Source organism: Polypterus senegalus, chromosome 12, assembly GCF_016835505.1.
Source record: "Polypterus senegalus isolate Bchr_013 chromosome 12, ASM1683550v1, whole genome shotgun sequence".
Classification (NCBI taxonomy): Eukaryota; Metazoa; Chordata; class Cladistia; order Polypteriformes; family Polypteridae; genus Polypterus; species Polypterus senegalus.
Genome location: NC_053165.1, coordinates 92,606,286 through 92,623,907, shown reverse-complemented (window position 1 = coordinate 92,623,907; position 17,622 = coordinate 92,606,286). Strand labels below are relative to the sequence as shown.

At 35.7% G+C, this 17,622-nt stretch overlaps 1 protein-coding gene across 2 annotated transcripts in view; it reads left to right on the top strand.

Moving 5' to 3' along the window:
• The window catches only part of LOC120541361 (cdc42-interacting protein 4 homolog), a 158,419-nt gene that overhangs the window by 135,886 nt on the left and 4,911 nt on the right, over positions 1-17,622 (top strand). The window contains exons 9-14 of one of the 2 annotated variants that reach the window (XM_039772910.1): positions 1,401-1,604; positions 8,110-8,286; positions 13,269-13,378; positions 13,961-14,093; positions 14,245-14,363; positions 16,316-16,452. In XM_039772910.1, the coding sequence (XP_039628844.1) occupies positions 1,401-1,604; positions 8,110-8,286; positions 13,269-13,378; positions 13,961-14,093; positions 14,245-14,363; positions 16,316-16,452 (880 nt within the window). The remainder of the gene's footprint in view (positions 1-1,400; positions 1,605-8,109; positions 8,287-13,268; positions 13,379-13,960; positions 14,094-14,244; positions 14,364-16,315; positions 16,453-17,622) is intronic. The other variant, XM_039772911.1, reaches the window with a different exon arrangement.

Here is a 17,622-nt window from a genome sequence, read left to right as displayed (position 1 = left end):
AGGGTGTAATTTAAAATATCCTGGGCCCTTTAGTTTCTTTGGTTTAATTATACATGCTATTTACTAACATTTTGCTTATTATAGCATCAAAGTAAAAAAAAATAGGTATGGCCCCTTTCAGTAAATTCTCAGCTTCCATTTGCTTCTTTATGCATGTTTGTAAGGAAGAATGGATTCTACTAAATAGCAATAGCCCTCAAAGAGAATGTCAGACCAGACAGTCCAGAAACCAAAGCTGAAAAAAAGGATGTCTTTTACAACGAGACATCCAGAACACACTATGGTATCTACAATTAAATACCTCAACAATAAAATGGTGGAAGTTTTGGAATGGTCCTCAGACATGAACATCACTGAAAACCTTTCAGTACATCGTAAATAGGCTCTGCATATAAGAGAGACCAATAATACCTGGCATCTGGAAGTGATCTGCAAGGAAGAATGGGGAAAATGTCCAAAAGAAGTAGTCAAATACTAATAGCTGGCTACAAAAACTTTTGCAAGTTGTGATTTTTACCTAAAGGGATGTTACTGTAGTGTTTAGTACTAGTAACTGACATGGGGTGCTGAAATATTTGCAAATGCCATTATTTCAACTTAAATTTTCTTACATTTTACATTTAGTCTATAAATAAATCGTAGCTAATTATTAACATTTTCATAAATTGCCATTGTTTAAGCGTGTTTGCTGTCACAGTTTTTTTGTTTCTTTTTTTATTTTTTATTTTTTATTAGAGCTATTGTAGTACTTCATTTCTGATCTCTGTTCTACTACTAGTATCATAGATAAACTTGAGGGTGAAGAAGCTGGACCTCCAACCATTTTGAAGTGATGATATATGCTTGTCTATATATAATTTTAATGCCAAAAATGAGAACAGACAATCTGCATGGCTTAAATAATGGAGCAGTTATACCAACTACTGTATTTAGCAATAGCACTGCTTTTAAACCTGCAAATATTGAATTGTAAATTTATTATGCATATTTTTACAATTATCACTAAAAGTAAATGCATCTTTCACATTACAAAATAATAAATTTTATTGCACATGTAGGTAGAATATACATTTTTTTTCATTCCAATGGATGTTTCAGTTACGCAGTATATTTGAATATGCTTAATGCCAAAGCAAGAATAGTTCATTACTGTCACACACATAAACAGCTTATCCTCTTGTAATAACTGCATTGGTAATACAAAATGCATACAATATTAGGAAAAATGCAGCCAAATCTGGATGTTATCTCTTTTTTAGCACCCAATTACAGGGCTGTTTGTGTTATTTGAGGTTTTAGGTTACTTTTAAAAATAACCCAGCTTTTATGGTGATAAATGCAGTTTTCAATATCAATGTTTGGTGAAGCATTTTTTTTAAAGGTAGTTTGTTTTTGTTCAGGATACTTTGACACTGATTGAGCTGAACAAATCTGGATTTGAGAGACCAATAGATCTGGAGTTTGAAGATTACAGTCAAGGCATAAATCGGACTGCTTCTGACAGCAGTCTTGGGACACCTAAAACTCCTGCTGATTCACGTATTGATCACCGTGCAACAATGAAGAACAAAAATAAATTATGGCCCTTCAGTAAGAAGAACAAGGTAGAGTCTGTTAGAGATTATCAAAGGAGCAGGCCTTTGGTCTGCAAAGTTCTTGTTTGACAGTGTGTCGGCCAAGTTGAATTTCTTAAAGCTCACATACCATTGCTTTCTTTCAAGCGCGATGTTCAGTTTCTTTAGCTTTGCTTTGTCTCTCTTTGGTCATATTGTTTGTAATTGGTCATTTTACTTCTGGCTTCAGTTAACATTTTTAACATCCCTCTCAGTTCGAAATACCACACCTGGTCAAAAACAGCACAGTTTGTTAGCATAGCTTTATTAATAATAGTGGATTGCCTGAATATGTTATCATAATGTAGATTACTTTTTATTTGTTTAATTAGTTTGTTTTATTTTAGAAAGCGTTTCTATGCTTACATTTTTTGTAAAATAGTGTCTCCCCAAACCCACCAGGCATTTAACTCTGATAAGTTTTGTTGTTTAATTTTTTGTTTGGAGAAAAGTGGAAGAAAATTAATGTTTCACTCTGCAGCTTTCTGCTTTCATTTGCATGCTCTCCAAACGCGTCTGTATTCTATATCAGATGTATTGGTTTTACTAATTAGATGTTACTGTGATTGTGGCAGTTTGGTTAATTTGAGCTGCAAAACAGAATAATAATCAAAATCACTATGAACTTTTTTAGCACGTGTATTGTTGTTGTCAAATATATGTCCGTTACAAATCACTTTGTCAAGTTTGCAAACATGCACTATTTTATTTAAATACATATAACCATATGTAATAGTTGTCTTTCATGCCTATTGCTTTACTTTTTACTAGTTGATCAGTATACTGAGACACCCCTTGAGGCTTAGCTTTTAAATAGCTACCAGATATGAAAGTATGAGTAGAAGTAGAAGTAACAAAGACAGTTAGTTATTGATTAGTACAAGAGGTAGGGGACCAGGCTTCATGACTCTGCCTAATTTCAAACAATATCACAAAACAACTGATTTTCTATTATTTTATTTTTTTACTGCTGTTAATTTCTGTTTGGAGAACACAAGATTGTGGTCTGCTTCATTGTAGTTGACACGGTTAGAATATTAAATAGATGGGCCATTTTAAAGGCCTTGCATTTTTTTGAAACATGGCTTAGGTGAGATGTTGCTCTCAGTCATGCTTCACATATGTTACAGTTTTTAGCACTAAGTACTTTAGAGATTGTTGGTTTCTTTAGAGCTAAAAATTTGTGTTCTGTATAGTAGAAGAAAAAGGTCAGATTTATTGATCAGGTTGTTCGATGTTGAGAGAGTTGAGCTGCTCTAATGCTGTCATCTTAGTTCTTGAAATCTTCCCTGGTCACTCTGCATGGCTGAATGTATGTAATAAGAATGTGGCATGGCACTCTGGTAGAATTTCAAAATCTTCTTTCATTAAACATTTTCTTTTGCTGGGTATTCAGTCCTACCCTCTGACCCTCTAGAGGGAATTCTGACATTTAACAAAATGTTTGTTATGAATTTGGGAGTGTGCCAAAAAGTACTTTTCTCATATCTTGGGTACTGTGATTTAAATTAAAAATTGTTAACACAATAGTATTGGGCTTCTAATTGCACTGTAAACATTTTAGGATGTGGGGCTTTTTTATCCATAATTGCCAATTGCAGACCTTCTCTACATACTGTAGGTTAGGTAGACTTTTATTATTTCAGAGGAAAATAAAACTCTAACTAACCTACGTTAGGTAAATTATACCTAACCAAGCATAACTTGTATATTATGTTTCCATAAGCAAAGTAAGGCTCAAATAAGGAAAGTCGCATATTATAGGGCAAAACATGAATTAGGGTTAGGGTTAAATATAATAACAGAAACATAATGCAATGCAGTGATGTAATTCATTTACCTTGTTGTAAAAATAAGTTAACTGTGTATAGGATTTAGAGAGCTGTTTTACGGAAAAATACCCATTAAAATTTTGTTACTGAACATGTCAAATGTAAGGAAAGGCATTTGAAACATCACTTGATGTTTTTAGAAAGTATGTTTGGTTTCAAATGTGAATTTTAGCATTTGTTCTAAAATTGCTAACATTATTATTGATGAAGCACATAGAATTTTGGTTTAATGCTTCTGCTTCTAATTTTCATGGATGATTTTTTTTTTTTAAGAAAGAGGAATACACAGAATAGTTTATAAATCTGACTATAAATTTTATGTACTATTAAATAGTTTGCCACTCTCTTTTCTGCCAGGAAAGTTTTAGCTGGATCCATGCTGATGGTCATCGTCTAACTGACTACCAAAACATAACACTTTTCAAACCCTCTTAGGCCACCCTGCAATGCTAAAATGGTTTATTTGGTAAGTTCAACACATAAGGCAGGAAACAGACCAGGGCATGTGGCCAGTTTATTGCAGGCCTCACTCTTAAGACACACTCGTATTCACATGAGACCAATTTGGAATTACCTGTTAAGCTAACCTTCACTTCTTTTGAGAAGATGGGGAGATAACTGAGAGCTCATTGAGGGCTAGAGAAAATGTGCAAACTTAACACAGACTGACCAGGCATGAGCCTTGAGCCAGGGAAGCTGGATTTGTAAGGCGGCAATGTTACAATGTGTAGTAATGGTGATTTCAAAAAGCTAAGGCACACTTAGGAAACTATCTCCATTGTAGAGAGGTGGTGGCTGCATTCAAGATTCTTGAAAAGTCTGTGCTTTAATCATTTGGATGAATATATAGGTGGGACTTTTTAAAGACATTATAACAAACTTGCTTCACTGCTAGCTTTTAAAATAGGCATACAGATTATGAGGTCACAGAGGCTATTAACATAAAATGTGTTACTTTGAATAAGTGCCTGTATCCATCTTTGTTTCTTTTAATATATTAATATGTCCAGTTCAAATCATAAGGTCCAGCAACATACTACTATTTTAAATTAAAGTTTGCAGGGAGCAGATTAGAATAGTCCCTGATGAATGCCAGTTATAGGAAAACATTGTCATTGTTTTATGAGAAAATAATTATTTTGGCCATTCATTTCCCTCTGGATATAGCAAATACGGCTAATTCCTCTCACAATACCCCTGCCATTTCAGATGCATGTTTTAAAGCATCCCCACCCCGTCTTGTTTTGCTGCTTCTGATTAGTCTCTTTTGATGTGGTCTATGTTTCGTCTTCTGAATGACTCTTTAGAGTATGTGTCATGTCTTGTTTTCCCACCTTTTTCAATTTCAGTGTCTCCCTTAAATATTAAAGACTAATCTTTATTCTAAAGTCTACTTTCTTGAATACAGTCGAAATACTAAAATGGTCTGGTTTCCATCCATTACAAGAAGTTTCAACTCCAAGAATTACTTTATCATACGCAAAAGATGATTGTTCTGTTCTGTCATTTAAAAGTGTCTTAAATAGCTTGATCATTGCAGATTAATGTACATCCTAAGGTTATGCATTTCAGGGCAGAACAACTTGTTATCCTTTTGATTATCATTGGATGTAATTTTGTTAAAGATTTGTTCCCTAACTTCTTATGGTATGAGATTTGAGTGGTTCTTATAATGAAAACTTATTTGCCATTTCTGCCTTTCTGAGAAGAAATTTATTTGTGTCACTTCTCTAAATTAAATTTCAAGGGAGAATATAATTCATATTCTTTTACCCTCATACTCCAGTCAAATAACAAATTTATACTTCTTAAAAAAGATTTTGGGAAAACAGTTTTGTCTGTTTTATTTTATTTGTTTGGTTTTTTTTTTTTTTTGCTTTCCACCATTTTATTTTGTTCCTTCATGCCTCGAGCCATAAAATCAATTTCAGCATAAGAGCATCAAAATCAATCTGTCAAGTACAGGTTCTTTCATTTTGATTGGATCTTGTAGATTCTGCTTGCAGAACTTGCCTTTAAAGACTGCTGCAGAAAAGCCTTGCTAATTGTTGTCTTACATATTTTCAGGTGTAGTGAAAGGGCATTTATAAAAGTAAGAAAAACAAGTCTGTGAAATATTATTATTTAGTACAATTTCCAGAAACAACTGTTTTAAAATAATCAAGGTTTCCAACTCCATTCCATTTGCTCTGCTGTCTTGCTTTCATTCCAGCAAAGTTTCCATTTAAGATGATTTCTATCCTATAATTATCTCGTATTTTTTTATATAGTACCTTTTTGTGATTTGCATTGATAAGATATTAATGTGTAGCAAGGCATATAGTTTGAAGGGCTGCATCTCTGTTTTTTGGCAGATGAAGTTGCACTTAAGTGGTTGAGATGAAAATTGGAACCTCCAAGTCAGAGTTTGTGATTGTTCAGAAGTGGGGCGTAGAGGAGTTAATGAAATTATCTAATTGATTAGTTGGAATAGTGTAGACTTGTACTGAATAGTGGTGATAAAGTGTGAGGATTAGTTGGAATAGTGTGGACTTGTACTGAATAGTGGTGATAAAGTGTGAGGATTAGTTGGAATAGTGTGGACTTGTACTGAATAGTGGTGATAAAGTGTGAGCAAAGTTCTTAGACAGAATTTCTTCTATTTTACCCATTATGGGTGACTTTATCACACACTTTAGGCAGTGAACAAAAGAGCACTGGTTGCCAGAATACATTTCCTAGTATTAGTAGGTTAAAGAGCTCAGTCAGAGCCAGTGAAGATAGTTTTGGCATCAAATTAGGATGCTACCTGCTTATTCCCTTGTGAGATATTACAGGTACAGACAATTGTGATGATATCCAGGATATTGGAACATGTGGTAGGGGTTGTATATTTTGGAAGGTCTAAAAATCCTTAGGAAATTCCCCATTAAATATCGTCTTCTTTGTCTTTCTGCTGCTCCCGTTTTTCTCCACAGTGGATCATCTCTTTCCATATCTTCCTGTCCTCTCCATCTTGCTCTGTTACACCTACCACCTGCATGTCCTCACTCACCACATCCATAAACCTTCTCGTAGACCTTCCTTTTTTCCTCTTACCTGGCAGCTCTACCCTAGCTTCCTTCTCCCAATATATCCAGCATCTCTCCTATGCACATGTCCAAACCAATGCAATCTTGTCCCTCTGACTTTATCTTCAAACCGTCCAAACTGAGCTGACCCTCTAGTGTACTCATTTTAAATCCTGTCCATTCTCGTCACAACCAGTGAAATTCTTTAACTCTGCCACCTCCAGCTCTATCTCCCGTCTTTTCGTTAGGGCCAATGTCTCCAACCATCTTTTAGACCTTCCCTTTCACTCTTGCTGATATCCGTCTGTCACAAATCACTCCTGACACTCTTCTCCACACACTCCAGCCTACCTGCACTCTCTTTTTCACCTCTTTTCCACACTCCCTGTTACTCTGTACTGTTTAACCCAAGTATGTAACCTCTTAAACCTTCACCAGCTGTACTCCCTACATCGCCATCATTCATCTCATCTCCCTGTCTTTCACACACTTGTATTCTGTCCTGGTCCTTCTGACCTTCATTCCTTTCTCTTATAGAGCATATCTCCACCTCTCAAGGGTCTCCTCAACCTGCTGCCTACTCTAGTTACAGATGGTAATGTCATCTGCAAACTCCTGTCCACCATCATTGTGAGCTCAGATGTGACATTTGTTTCTGGAGATAACAGCTTATTATGACAGAAGGAGATAAAATTAGATGTTTTACTACTAACTTTATCATAAAAGACTTTTTATTACTGCTTAAGCTTAAACATTTCAAGAGCAAGAACGATGTAGCAAAAAGATACTGAGTAAGAGGAAAAAGCTTAAGTATACATATTGAGAATGTGAACATCATCATTATGTTTTCAGTTTTATAGTTCACTCATTTCTGTGTCTGGGTTAACCAGGCGTATGATATTTGGGTAGTACGAAGAGAGTAGTTATTTAGAATTTGAAGATATCCTCATTTATGAGGAGGATGAAGGATTTTCTAAAGGACTAACATTCTGAGGAGTATAAATATTTTTTTTTTAATTTGCCCAGGAAAAAGAGCTGTCAGTAAAGAGTATGTTTTAGTCAATAGTGTTACATGCTGAAATTGGTTCATGGTTATTTTGGCAGTTACTTCATTTGAACATGCTACATTGACATTTTACTTGGAGTGAGGACCAAGAGTGCTGGGCAGTCTATAACCTAGGAATGGAGCTGGAAATTAAAAACACATTTATCAGTAATTTATGTTCTGTAACATGTACTGCCATTTGTCTAGACATGTTACAGATGAATTAGTTTATTCTGTGTGTATTTCCTGATAATTGATATTTTTAACTTGAAGTATGTTAGAGATTCACTGACAGTATGCCAATTGTAGAGTATTTAGCCAACAATTCCATTTTTATCAAATGTCCCTCATGATGTATTCCATGTAAGACACATTTTAAAAATGTAGAGTTCTTATTGCTGGTTTGACTTAGGCTTGTGGGTAAATGTTGGTGTTGGTGGCAGCACTGTGGTATTATTCTTTTGTTCCTGTGGTTTTAGTCTAACTGTTGTTTTTTCCTTTTTCACTTTGTGATTGTAGTGCTCATATCGTATGTCTTGTTTCCTGTGTCTGTCACCATCTTCCCCTAGCTACCCCCTCCTCCTCTCCTACCTCTCAATGCTTACTCCTGCCCATCCTCCTCTTCCTTGGCCGTTAATGGACCCCCTTCCCCCAAGTTCAGCCGGGATCCTCTGTCTTACTGTCTAAACGAGATCAATAAGACAGTGAAACCCCGAATCTCCTCGTTCCGCAGCCTAAGGAGGACGGTAAGTGTTTCCTGCAGTTCAAGCTTAGTGCAGGCTAAGTTGCTTTTTTGCTATCAATTATAGACAAAGAATTGCATTTAAAATTCTAAATGTCCTTTTAAAAAAGAGAGTTCTTGTGTTTTAAATGCATGTGAAGGTTAATAAAGATGTATTTACTGTTATCATATTCACATTATACTTTGTCAAGCCTTTCTTTAATCAGTTCCTACAAGGCAATGCCTCTTCATATTTCGCAATACATATACATTTTCAGTAAATGAAAAACAGAACAAAAACTGAGCAAACAAACCCAGTTCCAAGACTTAGGAACAATTCACAGCAGTCCTTCACCTTTTAGGTAGTGTGATCACTGTGAAAAGAACAGTTTGTCTGCATATTGCAAAAGAGAGATCATGTAATAATCCTAATTTAGGAACAGAGCTTGTATTCATTTCTCTGGCAATTTAGTACAAAATAATGAATCAGATTCCCTGAGGTTTAAGTTGTTTGTAACTGAATAGAATTTTAGATTTCAGACATCAAATAAACTAAGAACATTCAAGCAGAATAGAAGTCCTAAGTGGATTTTAGAGCAGGGCCTGGGGGCCTCTTAATAATTTTTATTTTGTTTTCTGCTAGCCTTGCTTTAGTTATCAATGGATTTCTGCCCATCTGTTCCTCATTGGCCTTATTCTGACTTAAGGTGTTATTCGTATGGGGTAGCTCATTGTGGTCTGTGATATTTTTATTACCCTTGTTTTTCCCCCTTTATTTTTTTAATGTTTATTAGGATGCTAGGCTGTTATTAGTTATCAGACTGATAAAGAATACCAAAGAAACCCCTTAAGTTTTGCATAGGAGTTCGCTGTTTAGTGCTTAATAATATGGCATTCTCATGATAAGCCTTCATATTTCATAATTAATGTGGAATATATTTTTAGGATGATAAAAAATATTTATTTTAAAAAGTTGACATCCATGCTTTGGATGCAAATATTCTGTCCTGTGAAGCGTATTCTTATTTTGCACCTTCCATGGTAAACACACTATAAAATGCTTTGCAAAGCAAATATTGTAAGTACCGAAAAAAACAAAAACTTTACAATAACAAATAATCCAACAAGATGCACAGAATGAGATGACAATAATAATAATAACTCTTTACATTTCTATAGCACTTTTGTCACTGTTCAAAGAGCTGCAGTGAGTGGGGAGCCATTTCAGTCATCACTAATATGTAAAAGATCCACCTGGATGATGCGACACCAGCCATTTTTGCACCAGTACACTTAACACACAGTAGTTGTTAGGTAGTGAAGTGGTATGAGACAGGATTAGAGAGATGGGATGTGTAGGGGGCCAAAATAACTAGGCTATGATGGACAATTTAGCTTGGACATTGGGATACACCCTACACTTTACAAAGGAATCCCAGAGATCTTTTATGACCACAGAGAGTCAGAACCTCAGTTTTACGTCTCATCCCAAGGACGGTGCCATTTTTACAGCACAGTGTCTCCATCACTGCACTGGGACATTGGGATCCACATTTAGACCACAGGGTAATTGCCCCGTGCTGGCCTCAACAACACCTCTTCCAGCAGCAACCCAAGCTTTTCCGAGGTGGTCTCCCACCCAAGTTCTGAACCAACCTGAATATACTTAGCTTTGGGTGGATGACCTGTTCTGAAGTGCATGTGGTATGGCAGTAAATACCGAGATGGACTATGCATCAGAAGGAAAACATGAAGGCAGAAATATAACTTTGAAATAATGAATGAAAAAGTGGTAATTACACTTTGAATATTAGAAGTGAAGCAATTTCATAAACAGACATACTGTAAGACCAAGAGTACCACAGAATGGAAGGAAACTAAGAGAGCTTCAGGATAAAGATCTTTGGTGTGTAATTGGGTTATACAAGTTAAGCAGATGTATTGGAGATGTTCTGTAGTTGACAATTCAAATGTACAGTATACTGCAGTTGAGATTTGAGAATTTTAGTGTTATGGTTGGTGTAATTGATAGATAGTGACTGTAGTATTTCATTACAGGAGCTAATGCAGAAGTCTTAAGGTCTCAAAGAACAAGTATTAACACTAGAATCCCTGAAGCATACAAAAATATTTATAAGGCCGGGCCACCTTAAATTCCATCGCACCTCCTCATCAGCACCTTTGTTTTGCAATTGTGTCAATCAGCACTGCCAGCACTCATTCCCTACCGAGGTAGCTGACGTCGAAAACAAAATTGTCACAGCTGATGTCTCTTTATCTGGGAGTTAGGTGTTTGGAATCGTATTTCATGTGTGTTCTGTGTCTACAATGATCTATGTAAATATAGGATGACAGGAAATGCAAGGCAAGAAATGTTGAACACATAGTCAGTCAATCAGTCAATCCGCCCAACCTGCTATATCCTAACACATGGTCACAGAGGGTCTGCTGGAGCCAATCCCAGCCAACACAGGGTACAAGGCAGGAACAAACCCTGGGCAGGGTGCCAGCCCACCACCGGGCGCACATACACACATACCCACACACCAGGGACAATTTAGGATCGGCAATGCACGTAACCTGCATGTCTTTGGAAAGTGGGAGGAAACCGGAGCACCCAGAGGAAACCCATGCAGACACTGGGAGAACATGCTAACTCCATGCAGGGAAGACCCAGAAAGCGAACCCAGGTCTCCTTACTGCTAGGCAGCAGCGTTACCACTGTGCCCCCTGAACATATAAATAAAACAGACATTCTTTTTCTTGCTATAGTAATAATGACAAAATGTTGACGTGAAGTGTATATATAATTGTGTGAATACCAAAGTCCAAATATCAAATAAACTCTTTCACAAAAGGTATAACAAAACAAGTTTTTATTCAAGAATTTAACTGAAGAATTTGAAATTATCAGTTTACATGTTGCCTTCAATCTGTAAAAACTGAAGCCCAAATATCAATCAATACGAATCAGACATGTCCGCTTGGCTAATACAGAGGTATGAACTACTGTCTCGTAATCAAGAGGTAGTGGGTTCAATCCCGGGTCTTCTCTGCAATTAATGTTTGGTGTAGTCAGCTGCTATTATTATTACTATTATATAATAAAAACATGCATTTGATTTGAGTCTGTAACAGCCTCAGTATAAATTTATGGCACTTCAGGTGTGATTAAACAGGTTTCGGCTGCCTCAGTAGGGGATGGAATAGCAGGCCCGGCATTATGAATATTTTCATAGGCTTCAGGGATTCTAGTAAATCAGTACGCAACAGGAGTCTGTTTTATGTTTTTCTTTTGTTTTCTTGTTTTTTTTTTATTTATTTTTTATTAAGCTCACAGAGTAACTGTTGCATTTGATGGCTATTGACTTGTGTTGCAACTTATACACTAGCGAACTTTCTGAACATGTCCTTATCCCCCATTTTCTTAATTTATAAGTTGTAAAATGATGATTATAATAAGACAAAAATGGTTTAGCTTTTTCATATAGCAGCATGCAAGATAATTGGTCAGTGCAAAAAAAGCAAAAACACCAAGAAAAATTGGTAATTGTGTTCTCAGATTTCTGGTGTTTGCTTTACTGGAATCTTTAGATTGATAAATGCAACATTGTCATGAATGAAACTACCAAATTTAACTTGTAGTTTTAGGGAAGAGCAGCCAGAATAAGTCTTGAAGAAAAAAACTTGGAGTGTAAGAATATACCATACATAAAGACTGTAAATGTTTTACATTAGCTAAAGGTGAAATAGTTTATTATGTTACCCATGTGAAACTCTTCAAATATGTTTTTCTTGGTGACTTGCATTGTACCAGCAGATTAATATGCAGTCCAGCACACAAACTCCTAGTGTATTTGGATATTCTGTATATTGAGTATTTTATAAAACTAGTAGGGACATGGTTTATTTTTTTTATCTGTTTTTAACTGATAACAGGTTCTAGAACAAGACTGATAGTCAGATTTCAAACATTTTCCCCATTTTAAGCAATGGCTGTATAGGAGGATGTCTGTGTCTATCACATCAAATGTAAAACTTGGTGTCTATCCAAATGAAAATGTCAGAAAAAATACAGTAACTGTTTTGCTAATTGCTTATTTTTCTGCATTTTTTATTCTTTTTGTCTGTGTTTAATTAGGCATTTATTGATTTACTTATTTAGGTTGCTTATAGCTTCTTGATAGCTCATTGTGTACTTCTCATTTCACATAAGCATTTCAAAATCATGCTGAACACTGTTATCAACCCAGACTACAATAAGTACAGTACTTGCCTGTCATCAGCAGCTCTGTGGACATTTGAGTGTGAATTTCAGAAAATCAGTCCAAACCACTAAAGTAACTGTTTGCAAATGTCACTTCAGTGCTATGATTACATTCTGGTTGTATGTGTGATGCAGGCTAAAATTTTTACAGAATATATTACATCACCACAGCCTCTTTATTGGTGTTGGCATTTGTGCAGCACCTGTGCATAACAGCAGAAACTAGGTAAGCTGCAAAATTTTATAGGTGGGTCAATTGTATTAGGGTGTTGTACTATGTTAGTCATTGTGGATGTAGTGAGAAGTCAAGCAAAATTACACCTTTTATTGGCTAACTAAAAAGATTATAATATACAGGCTTTCGAGGCAACTCAGATCCCTTCTTCAGGCAAGATGAAATCAGCTAGCCAATAAAAGGTGTCATTTTGCTTGACTTCCTGGTGGGTCAAGAAACATTTTGAAGGAAAAAGGCAGTGGAACTAACTTGGGAACAGAAATGGCCTGCTTTTGCCTGCTTTTAATGCTAATGATCAAGGGACATTCTAAAATTGTACTTTCTCATACATAGGTGAGTCAGATCTTTGCACAGTTTAGAAAAAATATATAGAAAACTATTGCTAAAAGCCTTCTAAAGAATGTTCATTTTGTTCAATGAAATTCCAATGTAAAAACAAAGTAAAAAGATAAATTACTTTATGATTGAGTATAAAATGTAGAATTCTATCACTTTATGAATACAGCCCACAAACTCTGAGGATTTCAGCCATCTTCCACCAGAACAAAGAAGAAAGAAACTCCAGCAGAAAATAGATGAACGGAACAAAGAACTACAAAAGGAGTTGGATCAGAGGTGGGGATTGCTTAAGACTTTTAAAAGTGTGATGGCACTTAAAAAGATCGAGGTGTACAGGAGACAACATAGACATGTTTGTATAACTTGTAGAGTTTGATGATGCGGCTTCTGACAAAGAATGATGATGCATCTCATTCTGCTGTAGATGGAAGAAGAAAGCTTTTCTTGCTTTACATCCAACCTCCAAAGCATTCAAGCTTTATTGTCCGTTATTGGAGAGTAACAGCTCTCAGAGGGTAGTCTTCTTTTCTATTAGCCATTTTTTAAAGTTATTTCTCAGTGTTTTTATCCTTTTATTGTGGAATACTTATTGTGGGAGGAAGAACAGTGATTCATCATTGCCCCCAGTGCTCTGTCTACAGTACATTTAATTGTTTGCATGTGGAGGTAAAACGTGTTCAGACTAATATCTTCAGGAATTAAAAAGGCTGTTTTGTAGTAATCTTGCCTCCTACTTTAACCTTAAACATTCTAAAAGAGATGGTGCCACAAAAGGATTTGTAAAATAGCTGTTAATTACACCATCCTTTTGTCGTTGTGGAATTTATTATTTTCATATTGTACATTTTCTGTCTATAGGGACGCTCTGAATAAAATGAAAGATGTGTATCAGAAGACTCCACAGATGGGTGACCCGAACAGCTTAGAGCCACAAATCATTCAAACCATGAATAATATAGAGCGTCTGCGCCTGGAGGTTCAAAAATATGAGGCAAGAGCATAGGAAATAAAAATTTAACAAAATGCACAATAGTATAAATAAACATTTCAGAATATCTGTATAAATTGTTTTACATTAACAAGTTTGGCAAGACTGTATGGAAAATACCTTTAATATGCATTTATTTCTTTTTATTCTCCAGTCATACTTGTTGAATGCTGAGGGACGGCAGATGAATCGCAGTGACACCTTGAAGTACAATGCTCATTATAATCAAACAACTACCATCAATAACAACAATGGGTCACTTGAAAAAGACAGGTGAGTACAGAAATCAGTGGTTTATATGACATAACTTCTCATAAAGCCTATTTGTCAGATGTTTACCAGATACTGTCATGATTAGTTTTGTTAAATTCTCCTGCATTGTTTCTGCTGCCATTTGTGTTATTTTTTGGAATTTAATTTGTGTGTTTCTGGGATTATTTTTACTTTCATTTAAATTAATTTTATATCATTTTGTTTCATGGATGTTGTCATTTTGTTGAAGTCAGCAGAATACTGCTGTAGGATATGATGGGATATTTTAACCGGTGTGCAAATGGTGGATCAACAAAGAAAGAACTTGTAGTAGTTAGTGATAATGCCACTAAAAAGACAAAAAAAAATTCAATCTTTAGGATATTGCATGGGCTATGAATCTGTTATAATCTTTTAGAGTTGTGAAGAAAGATTAATTAATTTGCTTCTGACATCTTCCTGCTATTTGGCAAAGGTTTGATATTCCCCTTAACTTGGACAACTTTCTCTCTGATTCTCAATCCATCCATAAGCTTGGTTTAACAAATCTTACGGGTTGTTTGTGTCCTGTATTCCTGCTGGTATTTCTGCAGTAGCACTGGTATCTTAAATTGGTTTAAAAATTAGAGAGAAAAATATTGACAAGTAAAATAATTATCAGAGATCTCTCAACTTTCATTATATTTCGTTTTTCTAGAGAGACGTTGATGGAGAACTAACCCCCCATCCCCTATAAACAAATTATGTCCTCCTGTTTTAGAGCATTTGCTTACACATCTCTCTATTAAGCTCCAGGTCACCCCTGGAACAAAGCAGGACTACCCCCTAAGAGGAGAATGCACCTCCATTCTCAGCTGAATAATGATTTGTAGAACTCATTAGTGTTCCCTGATTCCCGAGACAAGATGAAGAAAATTTGACCAGGATACAAAAATTTCTAAAAATGTCTTCAGTTTTGGAGCCGTGTGAAGTTTTTTTAAGGTGGCTGTAATGCCAGTCCTTCCACCAACCCCAAGATTTCCCTGGAAGTTGGAGCAACACTTAAAGGGCCGGATGCAGTTTAACTTCATACCCAGGATTTAATATGCAAAAGTAAATCAGAATACACAAACGCAGATGAGAAAACATAAATGGGAATATGCAAAAACAAACTGGAAAACCCAAAAAACCATTATCCTTTGAAAGTACTTCTATACTTTGGCATAAAAGATAACATCTGCTTAACTTTGAGGACTCTCTGCCAGAGCAGTGTGTTAAAGTATTACAAACATATTTCAGTATTTTAATTGGTAGTGAAGCTATAACTTAATGCCAAAAGCACATTTGATATTGGCATTATATTTATTGCACTAGTATAAATGCTACTGACATGTACTTTTTAACACGTACAATGTATTGTTCGCTGCTTCACTTGCATTTGTTTGTTTCTTTTTGCATATCCTGATTTGTGTTTTTGTTTCTGATTTGTTTTTGTGCTTTCAGATTTGCTTTTGCATGATTTAATTTGTTTGTGTACATTACACTTCAGAGCCACTATAGAATATGTTCAGAAATTAAATGTGAAACTCTGAAAGTCATCTGGCCCCTTAGTTTAGCCTTATAATTGCAAATTAAAGTCATAGTAATTACATAAAAAAAGAAACCCTTTACAGCATAGTTATTTCTTCATCAGCTGTGTTATTCAAATGTTTCCTTAAAAGTCGAGAGGAAGCATTAACAAGCTTAGGTGCTGTAGTTGAATCTCTGCCATTTTAACAGAATTAAAGTAAAGTTCACCATGTGTTATGTCTCCACCCTAGATAAGAATAAATATGTGTGCGAGCACAGGCCATCAAAAACCTAATGCTAAACATAATGAATTTAAATAAATGATAAAATTTACAACTTTGCAGGCTTGTGTAAAGGCTTACTGTAACTGGTGAGTGGATTGTGTGAAGAGAACCTGAATTTTGAATACTTCTGTATGCTTTTAGCCCTGAAGCTGCTCATTCTGATGATAGCAGTCAGGACAATATTTCCCAGCCTATCTATGCAGAGTTTGATGACGACTTTGAAGAAGAAGAATCCATTCTTCCCATTGGGCAGTGCACTGCTATGTATACATTTGATGGTAAGATTAGATTACTTTTCTGAATAAATGATGGGAGTTTCTTTTTTCAACGCTGTATATTGATTCTGCAGATTTTATTTTCATAATTATCACCATCTTCAGGACTGTAGTCATATAGGACTCTGACCTCGAGAGCAAAACTTCAATATTTTTTGTTTTTCACTCTCCTCCTTCACCTCCAAATCTGCATTCTTTCTAGATACTACTCCCAATTGCCTGTCCATCTTTTCCTCTGGATTTCTCTAAACCACCTTCCTCCATGATTACCATGAAATTCTTCACAACCATTTCTTGTGGCATCCTTTCACATGTGTCATACCCAACATAATCATCCACTTCTTACTTCTACCAGTATTCCAGGTTCTCCATACATCCTGCCCAGCTCCTCATTCCTCCTTGTTCTTAATTCTGTACACCCTGCCTATATTCACAGCTACATATATCTTCTTCAAAATCATACTCTCTCATCTCTGTAGAAGGTGATTACATAAGCACATCTAAATACAACTTGCTTTCTTTATATCAAATTGTAATCATTTATGCACAATTCAAGGTTTCTAGTGTGGAAGTGCACTGCATGGTTTGCAACAGAGTGTTTTATCATTTATCCATGTATTAATTTTCTAAGTCACTTACCCATTTCAGGTTTGTGAGGTGCCTCTACCTGTCCTGGCAGAACAAGGAGCCAGGCGGGCATGCAACTTGCCCAGTCCATCGCAGGGTACAATTTCTACACTACCACCCTTACCCATACTGAGACAGCTTAGAGCTGCATGTTAGCCTAAAATGCACTTCTCTTTGGGATGTAGAAGAAAGATACCAGTACCTGGAGAAAACTAATGTAGACACAAATCTTTCACTGAAAAGTGTCCTTAAATAAAGTATTACAGTACTTTCAAGCAAGGCATTTAAACTGAGTGGTGTTAGTCATTGGGACAGCTGTGCAAATTGTTTGCTTCAACTTGTAAGGCTTAATTTACCTAATTGTTTTAGAACATCTGTAGGTTGTAGCCTATTAGGTGTTCTCAGAAGAAGGCCTATTTGTAATAATCTGATATTTCCTTTTTTTCAGTTTTTGTTAACCTGAACTTTAAATTTAAACATCTGGCAGTTTACTGCTTACCTGTTCACAATTTTAGGTCATTCAACTGATTAAATTTGAAGAAAAAC